The sequence below is a fragment of the Nicotiana tabacum genome, chromosome 13 (genome assembly GCF_000715075.1).
Source record: "Nicotiana tabacum cultivar K326 chromosome 13, ASM71507v2, whole genome shotgun sequence".
Lineage (NCBI taxonomy): Eukaryota > Viridiplantae > Streptophyta > Magnoliopsida > Solanales > Solanaceae > Nicotiana > Nicotiana tabacum.
Window position 1 is genome coordinate 5534702 of NC_134092.1, and position 23922 is coordinate 5558623.

General features: G+C 37.1%; 3 protein-coding genes and 1 non-coding gene across 4 annotated transcripts; 3 read left to right on the forward strand and 1 right to left on the reverse strand.

Moving 5' to 3' along the window:
• The first annotated feature begins 5548 nt into the window (after nt 1-5548).
• On the forward strand, nt 5549-10995 carry LOC107824150 (ubiquitin carboxyl-terminal hydrolase 2-like). Its single transcript, XM_016650887.2, has 3 exons — nt 5549-5755; nt 6652-9401; nt 10496-10995. Exons 2-3 carry the CDS (start codon nt 6658-6660, stop codon nt 10731-10733), a joined length of 2982 nt encoding a protein of 993 aa, XP_016506373.1. The 5' UTR covers nt 5549-5755; nt 6652-6657; the 3' UTR covers nt 10734-10995.
• A 278-nt stretch (nt 10996-11273) lies between these two features.
• LOC107824147 (xyloglucan endotransglucosylase/hydrolase protein 2-like) lies at nt 11274-13775 on the forward strand. The gene is made up of 4 exons (XM_016650884.2): nt 11274-11433; nt 11539-11639; nt 12235-12428; nt 13059-13775. Exons 1-4 carry the CDS (start codon nt 11274-11276, stop codon nt 13438-13440), a joined length of 837 nt encoding a protein of 278 aa, XP_016506370.1. The 3' UTR covers nt 13441-13775.
• Nucleotides 13776-13796: 21 nt separating this feature from the next.
• On the reverse strand, nt 13797-21803 carry LOC107824151 (O-fucosyltransferase 1). The gene is made up of 9 exons (XM_016650888.2): nt 21500-21803; nt 21244-21394; nt 19883-19961; nt 19689-19759; nt 18189-18277; nt 17124-17247; nt 16760-17043; nt 16293-16422; nt 13797-15031 (listed from the first exon to the last, which is right to left on the reverse strand). Exons 1-9 carry the CDS (start codon nt 21505-21507, stop codon nt 14417-14419), a joined length of 1551 nt encoding a protein of 516 aa, XP_016506374.1. The 5' UTR covers nt 21508-21803; the 3' UTR covers nt 13797-14416.
• Nucleotides 21804-22690: 887 nt separating this feature from the next.
• Nucleotides 22691-22785, forward strand: TRNAY-GUA (transfer RNA tyrosine (anticodon GUA)). Its single transcript has 2 exons — nt 22691-22727; nt 22750-22785. It is a non-coding gene; the product is annotated as a tRNA-Tyr (tRNA).
• Nucleotides 22786-23922: the final 1137 nt, after the last annotated feature.

A 23922-nucleotide genomic window follows, 5' to 3' on the forward strand; every position in this document is an offset into this window, starting at 1 on the left:
TCTCTCTTGAAATGACCAAATTCTCCGCACTCGAAACAACCCCTCCTCTGACGGAACTGTTGCGCCTGATATCCTGAGGAATTACTTGTAGAAACCTGTGCGGACGAGGCATGATGAGAACTCTGCGCTGGTAGTGCACTGAATGAGGACTGGCTTGAGTGAGCACTCTAAGGACCGTGGCTAGCTGATGCACCACGATGATCTGGACGAACCGTCTGAGCATGTCTGTAAGAACGACCCCTACAACGGTAAAACTGACCCCATGAAGGAACACCGCTGAAATCACCTGGACCACGAGGCCTTTTAGCCTCCCTCTCTCCACGTTCCTGGCTACGAACCATCTCTATCTGCCGAGCAATGTCAACTACCTCATCAAAGGTAGCACCAGATACTCTCTCTCTAGTCATGAGTAACCGCAGCTGATATGTGAGGTCATCAATGAACCTCCTAATCCTCTCCCTATCAGTGGGAACTAACCAGACTGCGTGACGAGCCCACTCAGAAAATCTCATCTCGTATTGCGTCACAGACATGCCATCTTGACGTAACTGCTCAAACTGTGTGCGCAACTCCTCTCTGCGAGACTGCATCACGAACTTCTCCAAAAAGAGAATGGAGAATTCCTGTCATGTAAGTGGTACTGCACCAACTGGCTTGCGCCTCTTATAAGCCTCCCACCATCTGAAGGCATCCCCAGAAAACTGAAAAGGAGTGAACGCGACCCCACTAGTCTCCAGAATACCCGTTGTCCGAAGCATCCGTTGACACTTATCCAGAAAACCCTGAGCATCCCCTGACTCCTTACCGCTAAATGGTGGAGGTCGAAGCCTCTCAAATCTCTCAAGTCTCCTCTGCTCATTATCTGCCATAAAAGGAACTATCGGGGCCTGAGCAGCTGCAACCGGCTAGTCTAGTAGTGCCCCCGATATCTGAAGTCCTTGTACTACCTGGTCTGGAGTACGGGCAGCAGGGGTATGAGTACCTCCCCCGGACTGAGAAGTGGGAGGTGCGTCCTGAGCTGAAACAACCTAAGCAAGACCATTGCAAACTGTTAATATCTGGGCCAAAGTCTCCTGAAGGCCTGGAATCTCAATGGGCACAACTGGTGCCTGAGCTGGTCCCGCCGGCTCAAATGTATCCGGAATCTGCTCCTGAGCTGGAGCAACTGGTGGTACTACATGTACTGTTCCAACTGCTGCACGAGCTATACCTCGACCTCTACCTCGGCCCCCGGCCTCTACCACGGCCCCGGCCTCTCGTGGCCCTAACTGGTGGCACTGGTGGCTGACCGTCCGATCCGATAGTATGTGTCCTCACCATCTGTGAGAGAATAGAATAACAGAAATTTAGTTTCCGGAATCAACAAATTCGCACGACATAATACAAGAAAGTGAAGTTTTCCTAAGGGTTCTGCAGCCTCTCGAAGATAAGTACAGACGTCTCTGTACCGATTCGCAAGACTCTACTAAAACCTTCTCATGACTCGTGATACCTATGTAACCTAGGCTCTGATACCAACTTGTCACGACCCAAAATCCTAACTTGTCGTGATGGCGCCTATCTCGATACTAGGCAAGCCGACAATCTTAATAAACCACAATTTCTTTTAAATACGGAAAACATCATAATTCAAGCTTAAGTGAAAATCCCATAAATACTCGATAAAATATATTCCCAAAACCTGGTGTCACTGAGTACATGAGCATCTAGTATGAATACAAGTCTGAAAAATATGGTCTATAATAGTCTAAGACCAAATATAGTAAATAAGAGATAGGGAAGGAGAGGCAAGGTCTGCGAAACATGGCAGCTACCTCTGAATCTCCGAAAAGTCAACTGTACGAAAGAATCAACACCCGCCATGTCCGGGAACATCTGGATCTGCACACGAAGTGCAGGGTGTAGTATGAGTACAACCAACTCAGCAAATAACAATAATAAATAAGGAACTGAAGATAGTGACGAGCTACATAGTTATAGTACATTTTCAGTAATTCCAGCAAAGAATAGACATATTTTCAAATCCAACATTTTAAGTCAAATCAATTCTATACAATTCAAGTTCATGTATTCCGGATATAAAATCTTTCAGAAAATTTCACAATAATGACATATAGCAACTAAGTGCAACAACAAATGAAAAAGCAAGTACAACCTCTCAGGACAACAATCACTCACTAGGCTCCCAGCCCTCAGCAGTCACACTCAATGAGTACTCGCACTCACTAGGGGTGTACAAACTCTGGAGGGGCTCCTACAACCAAAGCGTTATAATCTGCACGGCCAACTCATGTGTTGTACAAACAACTCACATGCCATAGTATCAATATCTAGATCCGCACGGCCAACTCACGTGTTGCACGGACAACTCACGTGCTATAGTATCAATATCTAGATCCGCACGGCCAACTCACGTGTTGCACGGACAACTCACGTGCTATAGTATCAATATCTCACAATCAGGCCCTCGACCTCACTCAGTCATAAATCTCTCCAGTCTCTCGGGCTCTCAATAATCATAAAATCAACCCAAACAACAATGATATGATGCATCAATAATGAACGATAGAGACTGAGATAAAATAAACAAGTAAACTATGGTTGAGTACCAAACAACAATTTAGTAGATAATTCAATATGTACACGACCTCTGTGGATCCCAGCAGTACCAATATATAGCCTAAACATGGTTTATAACATGACTTACAGTCAAATTTCCACAACACATAGAGAGAATATAGTTAACAACAAGATATTCAACTTTACAGTTTCACGGGACGGACCAAGTCACAATTCCCTCAGTGCACGCCCACATGCCCGTCACCTAGCATGTGTGTCACCTCCAAATTAATCACATGATACAAAAATTTGGGGTTTCATACCCTCAAGACTAGATTTAAAATTGTTATTTATCTCAAGTCGAGAAATTCTTATTCTGCAATGTCTTTTCCTCGTGAATTGGCCTCCAAACGCCTCGAATCTAGCCATAAATAATTCATTTCAGTCAATAAAATTTATTGGAATTAATTCCATAAGAAAATGCAAGTTTTCCATAAAAATCCGAAATTTAGCTCAAAAATCGCTCGTGAGGCCTATGTCTCGGAACCCGACAAAAGTTACAAAATCCGAAAGTCCATTCCACCACGCGTCTACCCATACTAATTTTACCAAAATCCGACCTCACCTCGACCTCCAAATCATCAAATCTTATTTCCAAATTTCTAAGTTCAAATCTCCGATTTACACCTCAAAAATATGTAATCTAGTTGGATTATTCGATGATAATTCAATATTATGGAGTAGAAATGATCACAAGGGACTTACCTCAAGTATTCCTTGAAAATCTATCAAAAATCGCTTCTCCTCAAGCTCCAATTCGTCAAAAATGGTGAATGGGACGAAGTACCCTACTTTATAATACTACCCAGACAGCCTCGGTCCTGCCTCGACCTTGGCCTTCGATCGTGGTCCTCGATCCTGGGCCCCGATTCTGACCCTCGATCATGGCCCTCGACCCTGGCTTCGATCGTGGCCCTCGACCCTGGCTTCGATCGTGACCCTCGACCCTGGGCTCGATCGTGACCCTCGACTATGGGCTTGATTTTTTGGCTCGATTCTGGGCTCAGATCTTGGCTCGATTTCTGGCAGAAGAAAATTGCAGCAGCTGTTGTAGTTTAATTTTTAATCCGTTAACCATCTGAAACTCACCCGAGGCCCTCGGGACCTCAACCAAATACACCAACAAGTCCTAAAACATCATACGAACTTAGTCGAACCCTCAAATCACCTCAAACAACGCTAAAAACACGAATCACACATAGCCTAATGAACTTTGAAACTTTCAATTTCTACAAACGACGCCGAAACCTATCAAATCACACCCGATTGACCTCAAATTTTGCACACAAGTCATAAATAACATAACATAGGTATTCAAATTTTCAGAATCGAATTTCGACTCCGGTATCAAAAAGTCAACCCCCGGTCAAACTTCCCAAAATTTGACTTTCGCCATTTCAAGCCTAATTCCTCTACCGATCTCCAAATAATTTTTCGGACACGCTCCCAAGTCTAAAATCACCATACGGAGCTATTGAAATTATCAGAATTCGAATCCGAGGTTGTTTACATATAAGTCCACATTCGGTCAACTTTTCTAACTTAAATTTTCAATTAAGTGTCTCGTTTCACTCCAATTCCTTTCGGGCCCGAACCAACTAACCCGGTAAGTCATAAAATAACTGTAAAGTATAAATTGAGCAGTAAATTAGGGAACGGGGTTATAATACTCAAAATGACCGAACGGGTCGTTACATTTATTTAAGGTGTCATGTTCTCGACATCACGCACATAATGAACTTAGGCTAACTCACTAGAAGATGAAATAAAACATATGGTGCGAAACGTGGCACATAAACGAATAGGTCTTCTTATGAAATTCTTGAGTTACCAAGTTTATTTTTTGAAATGATTTTGGCTAATACTGTGACGCCCATGATGGAAGGGTCAAGTAGGACTAACAAACTTATACGCTGATAAGCTGCTGAAAAAGATGTACATGTCGCCTTAGACAAATTCTACATCAGAATGAGAGAGGAAAATGGAGAGCTTTATAAGGCACAACACAATATGGTATACATGCTTTTGGAGCTCGATGTGGGCGTAGCTTGAAAGACAAATCCGTGCGGGCCTAGGACCAAATCGAACGATATGTGTAATGGACTTGGGTCGTGACAAATATGGTATCAGAGCCGATTATCCCTCAGTACGGTGGTAGGACAAACCTCACCGAGGATGAGTCCCAAGAGGGGGATAATGTGACACCCATGATGGAAGGCGGGTTGACAAGGGCGGATCAAGCAGGATAGGCTTCTAGGTTGGCAAATTTTTGAAGAACATGTGCACATGTCACCTTAGGCAAATCTCATATCAGAATGAGAGAGGAAAGTGAAGAGGTTTATAAGGCAACACAAGTTGACATGGTATACGCACTTTTGGGGCTCGATGTGACGCAGCTCGAAAGATAAATCTGTGCGGACCTAGGTCCAAAGCGGATAATACGTGCCATAGACTTAGGTTGTGACAAATACCCATACGGAATTTAAATTTTTTGACGCTATCCGGCTTCTTTTACTTATTATAGCAGGAAAAATGTCTTATTTACGAAATTATAGTTTCTTTTGAATGACGCGATAATGTAAAAAAATTTAACACTCTCGATACACATAAATTAATCTCTTTTGCAATATGCATATATAATAAAGACTATGTGTCGCATTATTAATTTATTGAAACATCAAATTGTGAATATATAAATAAGAAATTTTTATATAAATAGTAAGCCGAATTTGTCATTTATTTTTAATATTTATATAAATAGATTATATACTAATTATAAATAATTATATATATAATATATATTATACCGTGCTATTTTAACTATAAATTATGGTTATTTTAAATTTAAAATGTTGGGTGGACGATTATTGAGATTTTGGCCCAAAGACGGTGATGCTTGTAGGGCTTGGCCTATTGAGGTTTTTGAATTTGCCCCACTGCCCACTCGGAGATTTTACCCCCCTCAAACAGAAACACAATTCCCCTTTGGCACCCTCTCTCACCATAGAGAGAGGTAGACCCCCCCCCCCCCACCCCACCCCCACCCCACCCCTTCTCTTCTCTCTCTCTCTCTCACACACACACACACAGAGACAGTAAGGAGTAATTTCTCTGCCTTTTTTCACCATAGTTTCTGGTAAATCTCTGTAAAATCCCTTCTCTTTAACTTGTATCTACATACCCTTTGAACTACAATTCATGGATATATACCTGAAAGAATTAAACCAAACATTCTTTTAGTTGTTTATATTTTACTGTATATGGTTAGATTTGTCGTATTGGGGAGACATTTTTTCTGGTATTTTATAATTACTAGATGATGATATTAATTAGAATGAAATTCAAAATGTTTAGTAGACTTGCAAACCTAGTTTACGTTATATACACTTTCAGTGTAAGGCAGGTTAAACTGTCTTATCTTAAGAAGGCTTAAGATATCCTTAGTGACATGTTAGTGTAAAAAGTTCTTTACTTTGACGGTTTATATAGCTTAAACTCCAACCTTTATCCCCCCTCTTCAATGCAAAAGCTAATTTCTTTTTTAATTACTGCGTTAATTATAACATTGTACTTCTGCGTGTTTCCATTTGATTTAAAAAATACTTATATTATCAGGTCATGGAAAAGCGAATCACAAGTAAATTTCTACGATAAGTACATATTTGTAGCCTAAAAATGTTGTAGCTAACCTTTTTTATATCGGTGGTGTCCATGCTAGCTTGCATGCACCTCGATTATTTCACTGGGTACCTGTTACCTCCTACCAGCACAAGCACCAAATAACTCTGTCCATCAAGGCTTGGGCTGATGGAAGAAAGTACCTAGTATATTTTGCCTCAGTTGGGACTTGAACGGTTGAACCCTAGACGTCATAGTTCTCCTTCCACTTCATTGATCACTAGGCCTTACCCTTGGGTGCTATGTTCTAACTAACCTTCTACAACCAGTTAAATTATATAAATAGTGTAGAAATAATTTGCACTGTTAGTATGTACAAGTTAAATCCATTTTGATGTTTGTGGTCGTGTTTAGGGAATAATGGGGAAAAAGGCTAAGAAAAAAGCGAGAAGTGGTATCAAGGAGAATCGGAATCCCTTAGCATCAGCAAATCCTATTGATCAAAGGGGCAGTCAGAATATTGATACTCCTGATGTTGCAGTTGTTGTAAACGATAGAAATGTATGTCCACATGTCGAGAAGGTTATTGATGTGGAGAAAGTCTCCGCTAAACTTGAGTCTTCGGAACCTGTTCGGTGTGAGGAGTGCAGGGAAGGAGTAGCTGATAGACGAGCTAGTAAGACGAAAGGCAAACATGGAAAAACAAAGGGAGGTGAGCAAAGGTCTAAAGCCATTTGGGTCTGTATAGTATGCGGCCATTTCTCGTGTGGAGGTGCTGGGTTCCCTACTACACCTCAGAGCCATGCAGTTCGGCATGCAAGACAGTACCATCACCCTCTTGCTGTACAGTTTGAAAATCCTCAACTGCGCTGGTGTTTTCCGTGTAATACACTGATTCATGCTAAGAAAGTAGAGAATGACAGTGAACAGAAAGATGTATTTCAGGACATTGTCAAGATGATTAAAAAGCGGCCGTTAGAAAGGCCGACTATTGATGTGGAGGCTGTTTGGTTTGGGAGTGGGAGTATCACTACCGGGATCAAATCAGAAGCTTCTGCTTCACTTGATGCTGATGGAAAAAGTGGTTATATAGTTAGGGGACTGGTTAATTTAGGGAACACATGTTTTTTCAATTCAATAATGCAGAACCTACTGGCAATGAATAGACTACAGGATTACTTCCTTAAGTTTGATGGATTTGCTGGTCCTATTACTGCTGCTCTGAAGAAGCTCTTTTCTGAGACAAGCAATGAAGGTGCCTTGAAAAAAACTGTAAATCCAAAAGCTTTCTTTGGTTCAATCTGTGCAAAGGCTCCACAATTTCGAGGATACCAACAGCAGGACAGTCACGAATTGCTTCGTTGTTTACTTGATCGTCTGTGTACTGAGGAATTGACCGCCAGAAAACAAATCAAATCTTCTCAGGATGGTGGCAAATCCCTAAGTGCATGTCCAACTTTTGTTGATAACATCTTTGGTGGTCGACTCTCAAGCACCGTTAGTTGTCTGGAGTGTGGGCACACGTCAGTAGTGCATGAACCATTCTTGGATCTCTCATTGCCCGTTCCAACTAAAAAACCTCCAGCTAAAGGAGCTAAATCAGTATTCCGTGCCAAAAAATCAAAACCTCCTATGAGAAGTGTAGAAGTTCGCCCTAAAGTTAGCAGAGATGCAGCTCCTCTTAATGCTCAAAGTGCCCAAGGAGATGAGGAGAAATCTGTCTCTCAAGGAATGGCAGTTCCTTCTGCTGATGTATTGCAAGATTCCATTGATGCTCGTGTTATGGCTGAAAATATGGGATTAACTTCACAGAACTTATGTTCCTCTCCTAAGTCTGATAATGCACAAAATTGCGAGGGCGTGTGTAGGCAGTTGGCTTCAGTGGACAATTTCACATGGTTGGATTATCTTGATCAGGATACACTGCCAAATGGTGATGACACGCTTTCACGAGTTGATCGCATGCTGACTGATCAGGTTTCTGAAACTGAAAATTCTGTTCAACCTGTTGACGCTTTGCAGAATAATCTGCATACTGATACAGAGATGAAGTTGACATGTATAGACAGCGCTTGTTCTCCTAATGATTTAATGTGCTTGAATGATCAAGGACAATCCAAATCACCAGACTGCGATATAGCTTCTGAATTCAGTAAAAAGTTACTGGTTAAAGAATCTGGAACGATAGATGCTATAAATGTTGAGCATAGCTCAGCATTCTGCAGCCAGATTTGCTCTATGGATTCAAATCTTGGAACAGATTCATATACGAAGCTGTCGGAAGATGAAACCCCTCTACGGTTGCAAGATTCCGAGGTTCTGTTACTTCCTTACAAAGAAGTAACCTCAACTGCTGGTGACATGTTAAAAGGAGGTTGCGAGGTATCCTCAGCTGCTGCTGTTTGTGAACCGGATTCATTGGACTTCAATGGTTTTGGAGACTTATTTAATGAACCTGATTCTGACGCACAACCTTCTGAACAGCCTTTGTGTAGTGCTGCTGCTTCTCAGGCCAATGGTAGCGGCGAGTCTGATCCGGAAGAGGTTGATAATAGAGATGCTCCAGTGTCAGTGGAGAGTTGTTTGGCTTATTTTACAAAGCCCGAGCTTCTTTCCAAAACTGAACATGCTTGGAAATGTGAAAATTGCACAAAAGTTCTGAAAGAAAAGAGGATGAGATTTAAGAATAAATTGGCGAAGCCTAGATCGCATAATATGATGAATGGACACGAGGACCAAAATCCAAATGGTGCATCTTCTTCAGGAGAAATTTTTGACGACAGGTTGTTGTCCCAAAAGGGAACCAGTCCTCGAGTTGAGCAAGATTCAGCCTCTTGGCTATCAGAAAACGGCACACAGGAAAATCAGGGTGAAGCTAATAGTCAAGTGAATAGTGACTTTAAGAGCAATGACGTTCAACTGCTGGAAGCTCCATTGATTTCTGCTAATTCTGAATCTGAAGAAAGTGAGACTGAGGCGACAGATGTTAAATGTGTTAAAGTTGAGAGAGATGCAATGAAAAGGATCCTAATTGATAAGGTCCCTCCTATTTTGACAATTCACCTGAAGAGGTTCAGTCAAGATGCTCGAGGGCGCCTAAGTAAGCTGAGTGGCCATGTAAATTTTAGGGATACCATTGATCTCAAACCATATATTAAAACCAGGTGTGTTGATTCTCTTTCATTTGGACTTTATGTTATCTCTGGGCTTTTGAGTATCCCTTGTTCATTAGACTAAGATTCGTGTGTTGGTTGACATTTTATTATCTCTGGACTTTTGAGTATCCATCATTGTTAATTAGATTGAGATTCTAATAATTTAAATCATATTTCAAGGAAAAAACCCAACAAATATCAGTCAAAAGCTTTGGAGTCCATATTAGGAAGCTCAGATGACAAGCTAGAAGGCATTTTGTTTAAAAAGCTTCTAGACATCATTAGATAGTATAATGCATACTTCTTACCTATTAAAAGTCAAGGATTAGACATCATTTGCGGGTTAATAAATTGGGATTTTGTCAAAGACCTCTGCCTTACTGTCTAATCCTTCACCTTTGAGCCAACCCCTTTGGGTTTAAGTTCATTAATAATCCAACATTCTCTCTGGTAGTTAATTAAGCAAACTTCTTGCGTTTTCTATGTCGTAATGATCATATCATACTGTGAACTAGAAGATACTATATTAGAGCAACATTCTCTAGCTTGCTTTCGTAATGAATTTGATACGAAATAGTGCAAGACTAACTGAAAAAAGTATGGAGTAGGAAGTGGCAAAAATCATAGTATTGGAGAAAGAAGGTAAAAGTTGACAAGACTGCAGTTTATTCTTAGGACCAAGTATGGCGACAAGGGCGGATTTAAAGGGAATTTATGGGTTTACGTGAACCCAGTTACTTTTCTCCAAACCATATATATGTATTAAGAAGTCTACCAAATACTGATAAATATTTGACTATTAACCCTGTTATTATTGTATATTAACTTGAGGTCGTTGTAGGAACCCATAATTTTAAAATCCTGGATCCGCCTCCAAGTAAGGGGATATTTTAGTGCATGTGGTGCTCGCTTATATTTGCTTCTCAATACAGCTTCGCAGCATGTTAGCTTGAACCTTTATATAGTATGTCATCAATAGCAAATATACTTCCATAAAATGGTCATATGTTCAATTCACATGCAATATGTCATCTTTCTAAGAGTTTCTGCAAAAAGGAATTTCTGTGCTGAAATGGCTTGACGATAACTTAATGCCGTTTCAGGTGCCTGCAGAAGGAGATATACAAATACCGCCTTATTGGTGTAGTCGAACACTCAGGGACGATGAGGGGAGGTCATTATGTTGCTTATGTTAGAGGAGCTCCTAAGATCACTGGGAAAGACAAGAACACCGCGGAAGATTTTGTATGGTATTATGCAAGCGATGCTTATGTTCGCGAGGTCTCTTTGGAAGAAGTTCTTGGCTGTGAGGCATACATTTTATTCTACGAACAAACTTGATATATATATTTTTTCTGAAATTTATGATTATTTTGGGGCATACAACATACACACAGAAGGAAAGGGAAGGGGGTGTGATGTAGGGGAGATTGAGTGTATTACTACAATCTCTCAGTATTAACACCCATATTTTTGTTTTTTTTTTCAAATTTTGATGTGCTATAAGCTTAAGGAAGTACATCTTCGAAAAAATTGTAACTTGAGAATGAGAATATGATTTATTTATAAATTTAGAGAATACTATTGATTTTGCCTTTTGACACATCAGTTATTTAAAAATCCCCCCCCCCCCCCGGGGCCCTTAAGCTTTTTATTTTTATTTTTATTGTCAACAGTTACTTCACTTGAGCACAAAACTAACTTGGATGAATTGAAGGCATATTTATTGATCTAATTCAATTTAATCTACTTTAAGTTCTTCACTTACTCATTCAATCCAATTTAAAGGGAAAAAAGTAACAACCTTGTTAATATCTTAGAGAATTAGATTTTATTTTCTTAAAAAGGGATCAGTTTTGGTGAAACTTTGGTAATTACTGAATGGATTTCCTTCTACTAAGTGTTCTTTTGGTATTAAGTAGAGTTTTTGAAGGTCAAGCTTTACCATTTGATAAAAATTACAGGATTTCTTGGGGGGACAAAAATGTGAAGCCCTTTAGAAATGGAGAAGAAATTCAGCTATCCCTTAATAATTTTTCTGGTGATATTCCTTTTGTATTTTTTTTTTTAATTATTTTTTTTTTTGCAGTTTTTATTCTTAGAATCCTAAATATCAAAATAACTATTTTTAAAATACAATCTGCAGGATCTGGAATTCAGTCCAAACTAAGTTATGGCTCGGGATCCTTCAAAATGAAAATAAAGCTACCCAGCAAAGACTCAGCTGGAGTAGTGACGTCCTTCTATGTAAGAGCATACACTTAATTTTTCACTTAATTCTCACAAGTTATACAAATTACTTTTTCAACCATAAGTTTTTATGAATATTTATCTCTTAGAATTCACACAAACCTGGTGTCTAAATAGCGCACAATGAGAAGGAAATAAATTTATATAGGTGATATTAATTAGTTGAGGTTAAGTTTTAATCATGTACGTTTACGTCTTTTAACCTTGTGAGAGATTTATGTACTAATAAAACACAAAACTTTTAGTGTTGAAAAAATATTTTTTTATAGCTATTGACTAAAATGGACTCTTAAAGTGAGCTACATAGACCGTGAAGATTCATATAGCTGACGCCAACTTGTTTGGGATTGATGACCTAATTGTTGTTTGTTGTTACTTTGTCCATGTTTTATGAATATTTCATTATATTAAAAACATAAATATTTATAGTCGAGGGATTTATTTTTTTCTGTAGATTTTGAAGTTAATGAATTTTATCTTAAGCAACTAAATTAATATCTGTTTGTTGGAAGAAACTAGTTGATTAAACTAGTTTATAAGTTGTATTTTTATTTCTCTCTTTTTTAAAACTGTTATTTTAACCTTTTGGCAGCTGATTTCACATAGAAGCCAACATGATGAATTAGATTTCGAGTTTTTAGGTAATAGAGAAGGAAAACCATACACATTGCAAACAAACGTATTTGCAAATGGTATTGGTGACAGAGAGCAAAGGATTCAGCTTTGGTTCGATCCAACCGCCAACTTTCATGAGTACTCAATCCTATGGAACTCACATCAAATTGTGTAAGTTTATTTATGTTCTATAGAATCATATGGTTCTTTTTCTTCTTCTTTCGGTTTAACCATCTAGTATCTGTAATTTACTGGTCCGATTAATTTATTTCTCATCAAATAGGCCCACTAAGGAAGGTTAATATTCATATTCTTAGCTTTCGCTCTTTCCTTCACTCGCCTATCGTATTGGCTCGGCTTCATCGTAGAAGCTACTGCTTCATAATCTTTTCTGACCCTTGATATTGTAAAAGGGGCAGCCTGGTGGACAAAGCATCCCGTATCAAGGCAGGATTCTGGAAAGAGCCGCACCCCAAGGGGTGTGATATAAACAACCTACCCTAATGCATAAATTAGTGGTTGCTACCACGGCTCAAACCCGTAACCTATAGGTCACACAAAGACAACTTTACATTGACCCTTAATGTTGTATCTGAGACTTTTTCCTATATTTCTTTAAGAATAAAGCAAGACATAATTTTTTTCCTAGTGAAATGTTTTTTATTCCTAGGATTGAAACTGAGACCTCTGGCACAGAGTCGAGGGATGTCAACCATCCTACCATACCTCTCGATGGTCATATGGTGTTTTCATTTAGCTATTTAAGACATGATTATGGTCTAATTAATTTGTTTATTACAGATTTTTCGTAGACGAAGTACCCATTAGGGTTTACAAGAACAAATCCCATAGAGGAGTTGGATACCCTACACAACCAATGCAATCAGAGGCTACAATATGGAATGGAGAAACTTGGGCAACTGAAAATGGAAGTGCCAAAATCAATTGGTCTAATTCTCCATTCACAGCTCAATTCCAAGGCTTTACTATTGAAGGTTGCCCATTTTCTAATTATAGTTTGAACTGTAATTCTACCAAGTTCTGGTGGAATTCTAAGCAACTTTGGAAACTAACTTCTGGTCAAGAAAAATCATATAAAGACATTAGACGCAAATATATGACTTATAATTACTGCAAAGACACCAATAGATTTCAAACCCTTCCCCCAGAATGTACGAAGTGATGCTTAATTTGAAAGAAAATGGAGACCAAGTAGAATTGCTCAATACTTTCTAGTTACGTTTTCCTTTGTTGGTATATGAATAACACCTTCCAATTAACGTTAAATACCAGCGGCACCCAATGGTCAATGAAGTGGGTAGAACCATGAGGTCTCAGGTTCAAATTCCAGTGGAGGCAAAAAACACTTACTGATTTCTTCCCATCTATCCGAACCTTGGTGGATAGAGTTACCCGGCACCTATTGCTGGTGGGAGGTGGCAAGTACCCCGTGGAATTAGTCGAGGTGCGCACAAGCTGGCCCGGACACCACGGTTATCAAAAAAAAGAGGGGTTAAATACCAGCAGTAAGACCTGAAATAACAAATCTAATGTATAACTGCGGATACCCGAAACCAGTAGTAGTAGTCTGATATTAAACACATGATGAAATGTAGGGAATAATCTATTTTCTTATCTGGAAAAGATATCAAATCAGATACAACAATGATTCTTGTGATGAAGTAGGCATCCTCGGACACCAAAAGAGAACCTGAAAAAGTGAGCAAAATAAAATGTGCAGATTTCGATAACACCAGCATCGAGTGGCTTGGCAAATGACTCCTTGATACTGCTTAAAGAAGGTGCCAATTCAGTCCCTTGGTCCTACATATAAATACTTTCTGGATTCTCTCGTGTCGGAAAAGTAATTCAAACGCCAATCTCAAATACCAATCGACCATATTCTCCATACATCTAATTCCTGTAAACCTAACCTCCCACTCAACCCATTGGCAGCTACATTTATTGTTGTCAGGTGGTCAACAAAAATGTACAAGTATAACATCACAATAGATCGATAAGAATGATTTGAGATAAGTGATACCTTTAATGCCAACCTATAGATAACAAAACCCAGGCTCATTTCTTCCATTTGACCTCATGGTGCGGCATCATTTCAAAATCCAAAAATATCACCCCAGAAGTTTCACACAGAACATCTATTTATCCACAGCTGACGTTAAATTTGATCTGCTTGCGTCGAAGTCACTGATTCCTTCATTCTCCAGTTGACTTTCTAAGATATCTTGAATATCATCTGGTGGACATTTATCAGCAGGATTTACAGCTGATTTTTGACAAAAGCACTCAGGCCAAGAATTAGTATAAAATGATTCAGGTGAGATCCGCTTATGAGGTCCACCAAAGTTTGTCTTTAACATGGCACGCCTAACTGCTTCCTCAAAACCTGCTGTATGACCCTTTTCACGACCGATAAAGATAGGGGCCAGCGCTTTCCTATCAGGTCGGATTGTTGTGCGAAAACCATAGTATAGCCGGTGACCAAGGAGATTGTTCGCAAAATTGCTTGGACCATCATAAGTTGGCATGAAAATATCAGAGAGAAGACAGACCATATAATCCACAGCTGAGCCTAACAAGCCCCTTGTGTTCTTACCTAGCTCACCCGTGGTGTCCACTGTACTATGGTTCTCCAAGCGTGGGAACATGGACCGGAAAGGTTTCATGAATCGTTCACCACCAAAAAGCTCGCCTGCAGCAAGGTATATCCTGGTAGAGTTGTCAAAACCCATTGCACGTAAAATAAGACCCACCTGCCAAATTAAAACGGAAAATATCAATACCTGAATAACAATTTCCAGTTAACAATACAAAGTATCCACGTTTTTACTTAAATAATTAACAAAGAATTATTGAATTCCCTATTGTTTGAACGCCTTTCTACTGTGAACACTGGCGCGCATGTTAAGTAAAGTTAAAGTTGAGCTTCATCAAACAAGAGAAAGACAATTCTGTTTCACAAACTCATTCAAGTCATTGGGAGGAAACTAAACGACAGCATCTTCTCATACCCTGAATATCCTCACCTTGCTCTGTCATTGCTTCTTAAAATTTCAAAAAATGGGATTAATACAAATATCATCATAAAGAATCACAAGGAATTTACAAACTCTCTGCCCGTCTATTTTTGCACCTTCCCATTGTGTTCCAAAAGGAGTTCGTTGAAGGTGGTATTAAATGATATCAAGTTCCAATGACTAAGAGGGTGTTTGGCTAAGCTTATAAGCTGGTCAAACTGGCTTATAAGCACCTTTTGGCTTATCTACGCGTTTGGTAAACACTCAAAGTGCTTATAAGCCAAGTGCTTATAAGCTAAAATCAGTCATAATTCATAAGCCGGTCACCCCCAACTTATGGCTTTTCAACTTATAAGCACTTTTAGTTTGACCAACACTTTTACTAGTTTATCCTTAATAATATTTTCTAATTCACAAAATACTTTTCCCAAAATAAATTTCTTAACTTTCTCTTCATTCCAAATTCGTTATTAATTCTTTTCTTTACAAAGAAATTTTTAATTTATAATCTTTTGAAAAAGATTCAAGGGTATTTTAGTCATTTTAACAAAAGAATAGCTTATCAGCATTTTTTAATCAAACACATCAACTGCTTATTATCAGTTTCAGCACTTCTATCCAAACACGTAAATGCTTATTTTAAAAATCAGTTTCAGCATTTGAAAAAAAATTTCAGCACTACAAGCTTATCAGCTATTTACAATCAGCTAATCCAAACGGGCTCTAAACTTCTATAGTGATTTCCAGAGTTCCTCTTTACATAGATACACTTCCTTAAATGCCAAGTTATTTTCTCGGAAAAGCAGAGTCTACTTAAGATACAGACTATTGTTATCAGAAAGCATTAGAGCAACCTTTAAAAATCTTTAACCTCTACTCTCATCCAAATGATACATATTCACCCATTTTAAGATGGCTTTAAATCAAAAAATTATAGCAGGAAAATTGTAATTTTGAAGAAGATCCACACATTGTGTACAAGTATCTACAAGATTACCTCTTCTGGAGTTAGTGGACATTTCCCAATCGCCCTTCTTTCATCGTAAACAAGTCTTTTTTCTGCAAAATTTTCCTGCCTATACTTCTTCAAAATCTTTTGCTCTTCAGGAAAAAATATGTCAAAGCACCTGCAGAAATAAGTCCAAGGTTAAACAGATCTCAAACTCATGCTAAAAAAACAGACTTTTGGTCTACACTACTAGACACCAACTGGAAGTACTTCATGGGCTAAGGATAACAATGGAATAGAGCAATTACTTTTGTAATCAGCTCATAAACTTTCCTGGCCACAAAAGGAACAGGAAAAGAAACAAAGTGAGAAAGAGAAAAGAGATTTGAAGCTTATGACACTGTTTCAGTTTTCCTCTGGGCCACGCAAGGAAAGGACAGAGGATGGGGTACTAAAGCACCACTTGAGCTTTAACCTTTAATCTACTTGGGTGCACGCAGCAATGAATAACTTACCCAGCAAATGCTAGCATATCCATCTCAAAACGAAGGTGTATCGTCATAAAGTGGCCTTGCGTACGAAGTTTATTGACTATTGAGTTGCTTAACTCCATAATATGAGGCTTAAATTGAAGAGCATGATAATTAACTCGACATCTCAACCGCTGGTACTCAGGATTATCAATCTCTTCTGCCAGTCGATGTGAAAAAGGAGTAAGATAAATGGCACCATGTTCCTTCATCGTCTTTAGAGCCTCTGTTGTATACCAACTGATAGGAGCATCTCTAGGTGGTCGAATCTGGAATAAAAATGCTTTCATTTTAAGTCCATGAGAACCTCAAGAAGAACATTATCAAACTCTGCTTGCGCAATATATACCTGTTTTGCTTTTATCTTCTTGACCTTCCCATTTTTCCGAATTTCTGGAATGCTTTCCACTATTCTTACATCATACTTCAATGTCTTGATAAAATGTTCAACATCATAGATACCTTGAAATCCACTGAACATTAATAGAAATAAAGTAACATATTATGACTTAGTTAATGGTAAAAACTCAATCTACTAAAAATATTGTGAGGAATATAAATCAATCAACAGGAAGCTTGGGGACTATGTGAATGGTAACAAACTAACTCCACCAAAAACTTTGAGGGACTGTCTAAAATACATCAATACCAAATTCAAGGGCAAGCTTCCTCCTTGAGCTATAAAGACATTGATGCAACAGTCTCAAACTTCTCGCTGTAAACACCATAAGGCCATAGGATTTCTTAGCTGAGTTTAGTCCTATTTTCTAGTAAACCTTTTGTAGAGCAGCACCAGAAACAAGAATAGCAAAATCACTCGGTAACATATCCAGTAATAACATCAGCAGCATAACAAATAAAATTCATAAACATTAAGTAAAGAAAACTAAGAGTCTTGATGCCCATGATTCAAATTGAGTTACTAAACTTCAAACTGTTTCTAACTCTTAGATGTCCTTTAATTTGTGAAGGCCATCTCTATCAGAGAAAATCCACCAACAAATGGGTGCATGACTAGTACGTATACTTCTATATGCATAAAGATTCCCTTTTCTTCTTAAAAATTTCTTGAAATGGTTATCATTTCAAGAATTAAAAAAAGTAAACAGAGAGAGCACAAATATCACGCTCAAAATGATTTCCCACGTGCAATTAAGGTACAGAATTATTTCAAGAGTATTAGATAAACTGCTTTCTACTTTCTTTTGACAGGTAAAATGTAACTTCATATTGGCCAGCCTGTTTTCTACTTTTTCTGATAGATTTGGAATAATACTGTGCATCTTATTGAGACATACTTAGAACCAATGCCATTATAGTGCAGAAAATTTAAGCAACATACTCAAATAAAAATTTCGATCTTGATACATGTTCTAAATGGTAGAAGAATTAGGAAACTCGAGGAAATAAGTACCTATCATCGTGCCAGAAGGAATTTGCATCCAACTCAGGTAGCACCAGTGTAGCATTCATAATTCTTGCAGCAAGAACTGCATTACAGATCTATAAAGTCACAAGTATTTGTTACGTTGAGTATAAGCAATTTATGCAACATAAATGATGAAAAAAGAGATACCAATCAATCAACAATCAGTTGCATGTCAATCCCAAATTAGCTAGATCAACTATATGAATTCTCATTCTGGCCAGGTTCAATTCATTAAAATACAAAATAATTGTCTTTTAAGACGAATCAGGAGTTTTTAAAAATTACAGGTTCTCTAAATCTCACATGTATCAGTACAAAGACATACATATGTCTAGCCAAAATAGACGGACCTTAACAAACATCACACATAATATAAGTGCAACAACAACAACAACAAAAAGTCTTCATCCTTACCTATGTAAACTTTTGTTTGCATTATGTCCGTTCTTAGCTAAACATGCATTGATTACGAGAGACTACTCCAAGTCCTTTTAGATAATCTACCTTCACATGGATTTAGGTCTATGTCATCCTCTTTTATCACCTTCAATCATGAGATTGTAAATGATCAGTGCATCTGGAAGTGCACAGAGGATATGGTCAAACTATTTCAGGCGACCTTACGACATATTATTCTGGTATTTTCACCTTCAGTCGGACTGATCATTTCTGATCTTGTGCAATCTTCTATGACTGTGAATCCACTTAACAACTGCATTTTAACAAAATTTATCTTGCGGACATCTTGAGCTAGGCCAACGAGCACTCCTATATAACACTACTGGTCCCACAACCATTCAATAGCACTTGCATTTCAGACCCTTTCACTATATTTTATTGACCTCACATAGAACATTGTGAATCTATTTAACACCTTATTTAAGAATAAAAGAACAAATACTTGTTTGGACGGTATCACAGATCTATTGCACTTAATGAGGGCCCTAACATACAGATGCAGTTGTCAATGGAATCTGACGTGAATCCATGGTGAACTCACATTAGCAATGAGAAGCGGTCAACACAAGAAATCATCGCGACTTCACCACCACTTCGGTCTAATCATTGTTAGGTATCTATCACATATCACTCAACTTATTTTATCACTCCTATTTAAATTCTCAGTATTACATTTTCATCTACCATGCCACTTTACTAGAACACTAAGCCTAGATATGTGAATTGTTTGCTTAAACATCAGAATTTTATTGACTTTTCTGTCCACAAGCTTATATTCCAACTACATATCTGAATATACTTTTCTTGCATTAGCTTCTTTGCACATCCTTCCAATAAGATGAGGAAACCTTTCCTATCTAGCTCTACTTCCGGAAGTTGATGCTGTTTGACTAACTATGTTACCTACTTCTGAAATCGATGTTCTTTGATAAAAACAACAACAAAAGGACACAAGGAATTTACTCTGGTAAACAGATTATAGGAAGAAAATATTCATAAACCTCACACCAAGGATCAGTTACACACCGCACTACGTTGTTGGTTCAGACCACCATTACATCGAACCCGTAAATAGCCATTGCTTTCACTTGGAGGAGCTGCAAAAGAAGAGAAAAGATGCAGAAACATTGACATAAAGCTACAGCATTGAAGATTTAGAGATTGTAACTACTACGTTCATTTTAAATTGGTTTAGGACATCGATAAGTAAAATTGCATACGAGGCCAATCTGATCGAGGAGCAGATGACGGCCTCCAACCCTTAGAATCTGCAGTTCCCCAGAGTGTCTCCGCATCGATCTGCTCAGATAGGGCAAAACATATAAATACATACCATAATAATCAACTGATGAAAAGTGAACTGCGAGTTCAGATTCCATGATGACACAAGATTAAGCATTAACATACAAAGATTAAGAAATGGCTCAACTCATGCAAGTATTACATATTAGGTAGTATGTGTTACTATATGCTAGTGTACAGGCTCATCTTTTGGGACTACGCAAGCATGGCCAATTCTATGAATCAAGAATCCTCGCCTCATTTAATAAGAACATATTTCTTGTCTCTACATCCTTCTACTGCCTATGACTTCAAATGATCAGACTATACGTCTATACCCTAGTCTTATTGACCCTAACAAGGGACATCTACTTTGATTAATGACAAATCCATATTTGAAGCAGATAGATCGATTATGAGAGTACATGACCAAGTTAACCTCATAGAATTATCCTCACGTACTTCAGTATTAAATTTTCTCCAAAAAGGTGCATATAACGTATTAGGAAAGGTGATTAAGAGCTATCTGCTGCAAAAAATTTCACAAGAATGTGAAATATATAGATAATAAATTTAGAGAAAGAGCATTACAAAGATAAAACCATCGCAAGGCCTTTAGATATTACATACTTGTTGAACAAGGTCAAGATGAATTTATTAAGAAAAAACAAAAACATAAAATTAAATTGAACCAAAAAAAAAAGAATATTAAAAAGAGTTTAAGTTCTATGCAAATAATTATTCAAGTTTACTTATTAGGTAATCACTTGATAAACATTAATTGGTAATCTAGTAAAAATGATAACTAATCTACTATCACAAGTTAAAATTCACTAATAGCATAAAAAAACTTGTTGTATATAACTTAAACCCTATTAAAAATGACAACTGTAACACTAATCGACTGTAGAATCCCTAGAAAAACTAAGGATTCAATTTTTATGCATTGACAATGTAATGTATTTTTTACACCATCAATGCAATTTAACCATTTATAGCAAGTTACATACCATTTATAAAGATTACCAATCAAGTTATTAAATAGAGTTGCCTACACTTACTTTACAAGTGACGGATTATGTAAATATTATTTACACTGCTGGTGCACATAACTTAAATCATAAACTAATTACAAAAGCAAATTAGAGTAATTTCTAGCTAAATCACCGCATATCTAACAAAATTAAGCGACAAAAAATAAAACTACAAGAGCAAGCCAAGCAAATTCATCACTCGAAATAAACGAAAAACGTTAAAATTTCAAACAATAGCTACATTTACGAACATCTTAAAGCAATACCTCAGCTGAAGGACCGTTACTGTTACTACTCGACATCGTCGTTATAAGCATGAGCATACAGATCACGAGTACGATTACAGCAATCGAAAGCCTCGCGAACATAGCCTTAACGCCTCCTAATTGTTGCTTCAGCGGTTGCCGATGCCCTGGCCTGTGAACAAAAATCCGCCATAACCATCAGATCCAAAACGTTACTAAATCAGCAGTTTTTTTTGTGAATATAAGAGATTTATGTATGGAATTAGGTGAAATTTACCTCCGCATTTTTGTTGAGATCTGAGAAATAGAGAATGCTGTGGAGATTCAAATGTGCAGTACTGAGTGTGAAGAATTGAGTGCTGAATCTATGGCGAAATCTGCCGACAGTACGCGGATGGAGAATTAAGGAAACTAAGAGGGAGAGATAGTACGAATCGTGTTATGGACGTCAATTGCTTGTTAATTTTGTATAAATAGTATAGCTCATCTCTCGAGTTCAAAGGTCGGAAGTAGATGCTTATATTTAAACTAATATTTATTAAACATCATTTTTTCTGAATTTAATAGATTATTTTGTGAATACCAATTAGTTGAAATTAAGGCATACTCTTAATTTCAATTCCACATCAAGCCTTCTCAGCTAAAAGAATGACGATATTGACCAATTTCATACTTCTTCCGTTTCGTTTCAGTTTAGATGACTTAGTTTGATTCGGCATAAAATTTAAGAAAAAAAAGACTTTTGAAACTTGTGGTATTAAAAATTTAAGGGGTAAAAGTTTTATGGGGTCATGATATTTGTGTGGTTATAAAAATTTCTCATTAAGGATAAAATTGATAAAATAAAGAGTTTAAAGTTGAATTATTTCCAAATTTAAAAATATGATATTTATTTTGGAACAAAATAAAAAAGAAAGTACCTCATCTAATTTGAAACATAGAAAATAATATTTTACCTATAATCTATAACACATGCTGATAGCTAAATGAATTACTTTGAGAATTAAGTTACGGTTGTAAATGAAGATATCTTAGTTTAGAATTTTTCCCTTAAAATTCGAAAAACAAATGAATGATGTGAAAGGCAATTAAGTGTAACTAAATGCCAAAGTATTATTTAGTCCTACTCTTCCCCTTACAATAAAATGTAAATTGGAAATTAACTTGAGATATGTCCAACGATTATAACGGGATAGAATCTTGCCCTTAATTAGAAGTCTCGAGCTCGAACCTTAAGAATGAAAAAAATCTTGATAAGGAATACTTTTTTTTCTTTTATGTATATTATGAAATGTGAATTCATATTAATAGGGTTTCAATGCGAATATCTTACACCAAGTAGGAAACCATTAAAAAATATTAACTTGACACCGGGTGAGAAACAAAACAAAAAAAATTACTTGAGAAGAGTTAAATTTAACTTGATATGAATAATGATATTATAATATTAGTGTGTGTTACAATCAAACCGACCTTAGCTCAGTTGGTAGAGCGGAGGACTGTAGTCGGGTGAATAGCCCACAGCTAATCCTTAGGTCACTGGTTCGAATCCGGTAGGTCGGACTTTGTTTTCTTTTTGGAGCGTTTCTAATAATATATTTTAGTAGTTTTACTCTAAGAATTTTCATTTAACTATGGAGAGAATTAATGGGAGAAATTTTGAGCTGTACTAGTGTTTGTGTACAAGTAAGCATAACTAAGATTTTTGCATGGACTGATAAACATATGTGCTAATATATAATACACACAAACATAAATTTAAAAAAACAAGGTTTTTGAAGAAAGCCAACCTAACTAAATGCGTGTGATAACTAGAAATTCACCGTTATAAAGTGTCTCGAGCAGGGGCGGCCCGACGTATTTTGGGGCCTAAAACCAAATTTTAATGAGGGGCCTTAATGTTTTAATTTTTTTTTCATTATTTGAAGTCAAATTTTCTAGTTTTTTTAGATGCAAAGTTACTAATAATTTTCTTATAATCAATTTCTCCTAATAAGTCTTTCTCAATTGACAATATAGCTAACACATTTAATCTCTCTTGAGACATTGTTGATCTTAGGTAAGATTTTATCAATTTTAATTTTGAAAATTTTTTTTCCGCTGAAGCAACGGTAACTGGAATTGTTAACATTATTCTATAAGCAATATAGGCATTTAGAAAAGAATCAAGTCTCTTTATTTGATTGAGTATATCGATTAAACTATTATCTTCTACTTGTACTATTTCTCTTAATACTTTCAACTCAGAAAATAAATCTAAACCATCAATATCGGATTGATTATTATGCTTTAAGAAAAAATCAAAATTAAGGCAATGTGTTTTTAAATTTTCATCATTTAGTGATCTTGTTTTTTTACCACTAAATAGAAAACCAAAAATATTTTCATATGCTTCAATTGTTCAAATCTATTTTGAAGTGAAAAAATAGCCTTGTCTACTATGTATAAAAAGTAATCAACTATAAAGGACTCTTCAAGAGACTTTAAGATTTCATTATCAACATTCTCATCAAATTTTTTCTTCCTAGATATCACACGTTTCTTACGAAATTCGGGTTCGATATTCATTTCAAATGCAATTTCCTTGGCAGAAATCATAGCAGTTACAAATCTTTCTTCTCTATATTTGTTAAAAAAAGAAATCAAATCTTTTAATTGATCTATGGCAACATCAATATGTATGTCTTTTGACTGCATACT